The sequence below is a fragment of the Poecilia latipinna genome, unplaced genomic scaffold (genome assembly GCF_001443285.1).
Source record: "Poecilia latipinna isolate Pla-1442-1.1 unplaced genomic scaffold, P_latipinna-1.0 Scaffold2064, whole genome shotgun sequence".
In the NCBI taxonomy this organism is placed as follows: domain Eukaryota; kingdom Metazoa; phylum Chordata; class Actinopteri; order Cyprinodontiformes; family Poeciliidae; genus Poecilia; species Poecilia latipinna.
The window spans coordinates 92,705-100,969 of NW_015114680.1; the positions used below are offsets into that span (position 1 = coordinate 92,705).

Sequence of the window (8,265 nt, forward strand, 5' to 3'; positions counted from 1 at the left end):
CCTGGTTGTATGCCTGGTTGGATGTCTGGTTGGATGTCTGGTTGGATGCTTGGTTGGATGTCTGGTTGGATGTCTGGTTGGATGCCTGGTTGGATGCCTGGTTGGATGTCTGGTTGGATGCCTGGTTGTATGCCTGGTTGTATGCCTGATTGTATGTCTGGTTGGATGCCTGGTTGGATGCCTGGTTGGATGCTCGCCTCTCCAGCAGGTCCAGTCTCAGCTGCTGTCCATGCGGCAGCGTCAGCAGCTCCATTCCTGAACTGACTCCCATCTTTCTTTTCATCTCCGGCGTCACCTCCAAAATTCTCGCCACCTAGAAACCAAAAACATGGCGGATCGCAAAAATGCATAAAAATACTGGAAACGTAACATGATAGAGAACATAGCTGACCTGAGACATGCTTCATAATTCTGCACCATAAACCTTCACACAGTTTACTTTGCATTTAGTTACTAGTATAAATGACCATGCAAAAAAAAATCAGCAAAAACTCGGAATTGACCGACAAGCCGCGCTGTGAGAACGCAGCCTACGTAAAAATGAGACCTGGTTAGTTATGGCCACTGGTTGTCATGACGTCAGCGTTACCGTGCAGTCGGTCCTGGTGATGTGTCTGGCCGCCGTCCTGGCGTCGACCTCAGCCAGCAGCTCCTTCACCCTCCGCAGGATGCCCACCTCCAGAGGCTTGTTCTCCTGCGGCATCAGCGCTGAGTGGTACCTGCCAGGTCTGAAACAGGAAGCCGTCTCCACTACCGGAGAGAAGTTCACGTCCCCATCCTCCGAACCCAGAGAGTCGGCAGTGGGCGGGGCTTCCTCGGCCTGCAGCCGCTCCACGTAGCTCTGAGGCTGTAGCTCCGAGTAGCCGTCTCTATCGGAGGAGGCCGAGTCCTGCGGCGGGTCAGAGCGGGGGACGGGGAGCCGCCGTCTGAGCAGGGAGGAGGAGTCTGACGGCTTTGGTAGGGATGGAGACGATGTGACACTGGGGGCCCGGCTGCAACTGAGGCTCCTGGATGGAGAGTCTGGAGGGAGGAGAATAAAAAAATACAACTTTTAAGGTATTATGCTTTCTGTAGCGGGTTAGCATAGGTCTATGGCCCATACAAAACATGATCATTAGATTTTTTTGCACAAAATCATTCAGGGTCTGTTTTTAACTAATGAAAATTATTAATATTTTAAAAACCATATATAGACAAACATGGTTTGGTGGCTGTGAATCATGACATGCTAAGGCCACAGCTGGGCTGACTGGGGAGGCCAGGAGCCTTTTATAGCAGCTTTCAGCTCCACTTGTGTTCAGTATCCTGGTGATTGAGATGTTCTATTACTGTAACAAATTACATTTACAGCACAATAAGTCAGTCTGAAGCAGACAATGTTCCTTCAGATGGATGTTTGTTCTTATTAAACCATAAAGTCCATAAAGTAAGGACAAAAAACTCATACTGTCAGCATTCTTTATTAGGACAAAGAGGACTTTTGTTTATGCCTTGGTAACGCACACACACCTACACACACACACACACACACACACACACACTGTGTCATTTGTAATGACTATCATAGCCACACCTTTGCTTACCAGTAAGAGTCACTGCTGATCAGGGATTTTTTTACTCAACTGTTATGTTTACATAAATCTTTAACAGGCCCAGACAACCAACTTCACCTGAATTTATGTTTCACCGTCTTTTATTTGCTGCACTCATTCATTGAGGTTGTTCTGTGTCTTTAATCCCACACAAGTAAAAAGCTTTTTATGAACCCTGCTCCACTTCCACCTCTTCATTTCCTGATTTAATTAGTTTATTTTACTGTTAATGTTTTACTGACATCTGCAGATTAAACTCATGTAATAAACCTGCAGATTTGTAATCCTCTAGAAATGAAACGTGTTTGGGCTAAAGTTTAGATTTGGTCATCTAAGTTCAGCCACTGGAAATTGTTTAAATATGAGTAAAAACTGAAGTTAAGATATTTACTGTTTGACGTCTCCAATGAAACTCAATGAGTAGAAAAACGTAAGAAACAAAAGAAGAAGACATCTGAAACTCCAGTTCTCAAGTGCTGCTAGTTCAGTTTCTATTAACCATATAATTGCGCAATTTGACATTTAAAAAATACATTTACTTAACCCAAACACAACAATTTTGAAAAAAACTCCTGTTTTTAATACAAAGTTTTGGTTCTAGGATGAGGTGGTTTTTGTTGGCCGCATTGAAATGAGTTCATTTCCAAAACTGCAACAGAAACATTTTTTGCAGCAAGAAGGTTCTGGGTTCAATTCCCGGCCCGGTCTTTCTGCATGGGGTTTGCATGTTCTCCCTGTGCATGCGTGGGTTTTCTCCGGGTACTCTGGTTTCCTCCCACTGTCCAAAAACATGTCAGGTTAATTGGCCTCTCCAAATTGCCCCTAGGTGTGAGTGTGTGTGTGCATGGTTGTGTGTCTCTGTGTTGCCCTGCGACACACTGGCAACCTGCCCAGGGTGACCCCGCCTCTCGCCCGGAACGTTAGCTGGAGAGGCACCAGTGCCCCTCCTGACCCCACTAAGGGACAAGGGTGTAAAGAAAATGGGTGGGGGTGTGTGGGGGGAAGATTAACAAAACATTTGTAATGGAAACACAACAACTAACCCTAACCATGTAACTTTTCTGCTGCAACACCTGGATGAAAAGTCTGAATGACCTCATTGGCAGTTATCCATTTGATTCATGCGTTTTGGAACAGGAATGCGTTCAAAAGCTGCAGGACAGTAGCACTCTGGAGTTGCTGATCCCTGTTTTATGGTGTTTAACAGTAACTTTGCACTGCCTGAACCTTCAGCCACAGGTCGATGTTGTTTCATTACTACATTTATTTCACCAGAGCACTTCCTGCTGCTGTAAACCTCTCACAGGCTGAACTTCAGCCCAGTTTGCTCACTCCCAACACCCACCAACCTCCTCTGCCTGTCGGAACTGGCAGTCATTCCAGCCTTTGCTCTGAGGGAGACTGGAAGCACAGACTGTGAGTTCAGGTTGGTTCAAGAAACATCTGCAGGCTGCATCGCTCTCGGTGAGTTTTTCCATTAAAGTGAGAGAAATCCCTGAAAAGTGATGCTTCAGTGCAGATGCTTTGTGTTTTCTTGTGATTCTTTGTGAATAAGCTCAGAGTGGATGTGGTCTCAGTCAGATTGGTGATTTCCAAATGTTTTCTGCATGAAGCAGCAAGATTGAACATGAGAGTGTTGCGTAAGCTCACTGTAAAGAACATCTCAGTTAGAACATTAAATGTTTCTGCACAGATTCCTGAATGAAGTCTGGTTCTGGTTTGCAGAATGTTCTTCCATGTGATTCTGCTGTTTACTTCATGCTGTGAAGCTTCCTAAACCTTAACCTCTGCATGACTTACACAGTTTTTTGTTTTTATGATTTTCCATGAAAGAAATTCAAGTCGCTTATGAAAACTTAAACAATCCTAACCCATTCTGATGCAAAACCAAGCAGCTGTACTTCTGAATAACACATTCTAAACCTTTTCAACTTTGTCCTTTTTAACACAAAAGGTGACTTTTTATCCTTTCCAAGGTTTTATTTCTTGGGTTTAATTACCGGGCAACACCTGCACACAAACACAAAGCTGTGAAACCTGAGAGAAACTTCTGTAACTAAATAACTGTAAACCCCCTGAGACCTTGAGGAATTTCACCATTGTTGCTGTGAGCTCAGGAAACTATTACTGCACAGGATCTGGACTTTTGTAAAGCCTGGAAAACGGCCTCAGCTTTCTGAAAACCTTCAACAGCAACAACAACAAAAAAAAGCTTTGCAGTGAGTTTTTCTGTTCTGTGAATCGTTGGTTCTGGACATGCTTACTCAAAATGTTTGCTCTGGTGAAGAGGTTCTTAAACTGCATGTTCAAAGGTCCAAATCAGGACAAAACATGAAACATCTAGAAATGAGCAAACATTTCTTTGATAAACACAAACATAACATTGTGTTCATCCACGTGTTAAATTGTTGGTGTTGAATATTGATCACATATTATATCTAAATACAGATTATCACAGCAGACATGTTTGCTAACTTCTACAGCAGCTCTTTAATAAAACAAGCAAAAATCTAAATATCTACTCATTGCTCTAAAGCTGCAGTTTATAAAAAATATGTTTTTTCCATATTTGTTGAAACTATCACCATGTTTTGACAGTTTATCAGACAGATAATCTGTGAAAAGATGAATCTCCTCCACCTCCTCCCTATGCGACAGTCTGAAGACATGCACCAAACACAACCAATCAGATCCAGGAGGTGGGGCTTAGCGCTGTCAATCAACTTCATGTGCTCACTGGTAAATGTGCTAATGGCGGATTAACAATTTACTGTTACAGGAAAAACATTTTTCCACCATCACTGGTGACCATGCTAACTAGCGTTAGCGTTCCTGGCAGACTGCTGACGGGGAGATGCTGTATCGTAGCAAAGAGCAAGAGGGGAGGGAAAGGCGTGCACACCAGCATGATTGACAGCGCTAAGACCAGCCTCCCAGCCCTGATTGGTTGTTTCTAGTTAGAATCGGGAGAGGGCAGGGCAGCACCATTTTTTCACAGATTTCTGTCTCATACCATACTGTCTTGACATAGTGACAGTTTCAACAAATACGTGATTTTTTTTTCTATAAAAGTTACCTCCTTCAGCTTTAAGCAATAAATTATATTTTTTTTCCTGTACCTCAGTGTCTTGTGGTCTTAAAGCTGTTTTCACACCTGATAGTCTGGTAGATTCTGTTCGAGTGGGAACCAAAGTTGCAACATTTGTTCCATTTTCAGCTGCTGTGATTCTCTTTCTCACTGCACTGAGACAAACACAAACCCTTTGAACGTCCTGTTCCCCCCCTGGCCTGTGGGGGCGCTGCACCACGAACCACTCAAGCAAACAACACAAAAACTCTGAAGACGCTGAGAGCAACTTAATGCTTCACAAAATGGAAACACACATGGAGTGGCGTCAGATTTTAGCGATTGGAGGATTTATCTTGTCTTTCTGTTTATGGTAAAAGGTGTTTCCCCAGCTAACACGAGACTCACATGTTTGTTTTGGCTGTATTTACCCAGAATACCCTGCGCTTTAGTCCACTCCCTGCTCCTGGCGCAGGCTCCGGTCCTGTTGGCGTTCACATATTTATTCAAACCATACCAGAGTACACTTCAAACAAACCAAGACGGAGGTTTGTAGACGGACCAGAGTTTGATTTTTTGGTTCACATCAGAGTTTGATCACTCCTTCCCAAACGAACTGGACTTTCTAGACAAATGGACTGCAGCTGGATTAAAGTGGACTCGACCGGGACGGTGGGAATGAACCCTAACATTACATCTGATGCCAAGTTGAATTTCTAGCTCCTAATCAAGTGCTCCCAAATCGATCCTCTATTTCTGCTTTAAATAATAATTATTAATTAATTAATGACTAATGTATTGCAAGAATCTCAAATTGCTCTTATACTTTTGCTTCAAATGGTGTTAAATGACCATAACCAAGGGAAACACACTACAGCACTTTATCGGTTTATAATATGTTCTGTGCAATGTAACAGGGAACCTTGTTAACTAACATTTAATGCAATGCAACTCACTGCAAAAAAGAACTATTACAGAAATCAGAATAAAAGCCGTTTTTTAGGCTGAGCTAATTATTTATGAGCAAGTTATGTTGAAGACTCCATTAGTAAAGCTAATCAACCTTTAGTCAGATTAGCTGCCATGCAGTGACAACCTTAAGTTTCCATGTCCATGAGCCAAAGTCTCTCCAGGATGAAAAAGAATAATTTGTTTGATGTCTCTTCATACATTATATATTTATGATCATTTGTGCTGTATTCATTTTGCAAAGGACTGACTGCAGTGCAGTAATTGGTTGGTCAATAAGCGCCAATAAAATTCGTTCAAAGTCTCATACTCAAAATGCTAAAATGCCCCTAAATGTTTATTTTAAGCTCTGCACAAAGTTCAGGAACTCTAGCATGAATCAAACAGAACAAAGTTTGTTTGCTACCCAGCAATAAGCTAGGTCAAACTGGCATTAGCAAGATTTAACTCCTGTTTTGATTAAAACATCAGTTATTATATCAATGAAATTAAGCAAATTTCATGCAACCATTAATGTCAAGTTTAAACAGCACTGTTGGAACAATGGTATGCAAAATCATTAACTCACTAGATGTAAAACTTAAACCTAATTTATAAATGTTTTATGGATAATTTGTCATTCCCCAAACATTAAAACCCCTACAGATCTTTATTTTAAAGATGCTACTGTAAAGGCTCCAACAAACTCAAGGCAGACTCAAAGCAAACATCCTCCAAATATATTCATGCAAAGGTTAGTTTTAACAAGGGTTGGGCAATAAATCAATTAATCAGATGTTCTATTTTTGAAGATTTAATTTTTGGAAAATCTGGATTTCTTGGGTTTCCAGAGATGTTATCCCACACAAGAACTACAATCTTGTTTTACAGGCGTATTTTCGAGCTTATGCTTATTTCAACTCTGAACTCAGATCGACTCACAGAAGGAATTATTGAACAGCCAGTGTTTGAAGATATTTTCTGTTATTTTTATAAAGGACAAAGAAAATCTATAAAAATCATGAATTGAAATTGGTATAAAAAAATAGGAGATTTTGTTTTGAAAACATATCACCCAGCCATAATTTTAAAAACTTCAAGTTTACATCAAATTGTCTTGTATGAGACACTGAGCTGATAAAGTTGAGAGTAGCGCCATCTTGAGGACAGTTTTGATGGAAGAGATTGGAAAATACAGAAACTTGTATCATCAATGATCATACAATGATCATAAATGTATTTTTCATAGAATGAAAATCTAATCACATTTTTCATAGGATGAAAAATACATCTGAGGAAATGACCATGGGTAAGGATGAAGAACTACTAAATGGAAATGTGGGAAATGAAAGTATTTATCACAAGATAAATGTGGGAAATCAGAACGCCTGACTATGAAATCTTAGCTGTCCGCAGAGTCCGTGCAGCTCACAGAATACACACTGTACGCCTGAGTATGTTGGAGCCTTACCTGTAATTTCAAGTTCTGAATATAACATAAGCTACATTCACACTGCAGCCTGAAATGACCCAAATCAGATTTTCTTGTCCTCATGCGACCTGGATCTGGCCTTTTCATGACAGTCTGCACAACACAGATCAGATTTTTGCAAACATGACTCACTCCATCCGATATGTATCATTTCAAATTTGACCTGAGTCTGTATGACCAGGTCGCATCCATCCAACCTATACGTCAAGAAACCTTGCTATGTGACATCATTGAATTCACTGCTGCGGGACTCACATGGGAGCTCACATACAGATCAAATATGTTTGAAAATGACCACACACAAACATTTAAATTGAACATTAAGGCCTGCAGTGTGAACATAGCCATATACGAATGTGGTCCAAAAGGGTTCAGGAGGAACTCCCGGAGATATCTAATATCATGACATTTCTTGACATTCTTTCAGAAATGTATCGGCTGATCCTGCTGACAATGGCAGTGTCATCCGTGGTAAACGGAGGGAAAGTCTTGGTCTTCCCTTTGGATGGAAGTCACTGGGTCAACATGATCGTCATCGTAGAAGAGCTTTACGCTAGAGGCCATGACGTTACCATGGTTTGGCCATCAAATTCCTGGTACATCAAGCCAGACTCCCCCTATTACAAGTACATTCGTATAAATATTACAGCAGGTTTTGATCCAAAAAGCTTCGGCTCATATGTAACAAGAACCCTAAACATGAGACGCCAAAGTTCTTCATTGTGGAGTCGCATGTCTTTGGAGTATGATCTCCTCACGCAGTTCTATCAGATGCATATTCATGCGCTTCAAATGGTTGAACAGATTTTTGAGGACAAAGCACTAATGCAGAGCCTCCATGATGCTAAATATGATTTGGTTCTTACTGATCCTGCAATTGGTGGAGGAGTTCTTCTGGGTCACCGTTTGGGTCTCCCTCTTGTCTATAATGTCAGATGGACGATTCAGGGAGAGGGGCATCAAGCTATTACACCTTCCCCACTTTCTTATATCCCCACAACAGGGTCAATGCTGACTGATAGAATGACATTTATGCAGAGGGTCAGGAACATCATTATTTATATCCTAGAACGTACCCATATTTGGTTTATGATAGATCCAAACTACAAACCCTTTGTCCATCGTCACTTTGGCAAAGACGTACATTACATGGAGCTGTTCCAATC

General features: G+C 41.4%; 2 protein-coding genes and 2 pseudogenes across 3 annotated transcripts in view; 3 read left to right on the forward strand and 1 right to left on the reverse strand.

Annotated features, from left to right (window-relative positions):
• Nucleotides 1–8,265, reverse strand: part of LOC106936027 (SH2 domain-containing protein 3C) — a 61,175-nt gene that overhangs the window by 12,821 nt on the left and 40,089 nt on the right. For both annotated transcript variants that reach the window (XM_015016802.1, XM_015016803.1), the window contains 2 exons: nucleotides 590–1,020; nucleotides 198–313 (listed from right to left, as the gene is read on the reverse strand). In XM_015016802.1, the coding sequence (XP_014872288.1) occupies nucleotides 198–313; nucleotides 590–1,020 (547 nt within the window). The remainder of the gene's footprint in view (nucleotides 1–197; nucleotides 314–589; nucleotides 1,021–8,265) is intronic.
• The window catches only part of LOC106936028 (UDP-glucuronosyltransferase 2A1-like), a 14,209-nt gene continuing 8,913 nt past the window's right edge, over nucleotides 2,970–8,265 (forward strand). The window contains exon 1 of the mRNA XM_015016804.1: nucleotides 2,970–3,056. The gene's annotated coding sequence lies outside the window, so the exon portion shown is untranslated. The remainder of the gene's footprint in view (nucleotides 3,057–8,265) is intronic.
• Nucleotides 2,974–8,265, forward strand: part of LOC106936030 (UDP-glucuronosyltransferase 2A2 pseudogene) — an 11,357-nt pseudogene continuing 6,065 nt past the window's right edge.
• The window catches only part of LOC106936029 (UDP-glucuronosyltransferase 2B31 pseudogene), an 18,529-nt pseudogene continuing 13,246 nt past the window's right edge, over nucleotides 2,983–8,265 (forward strand).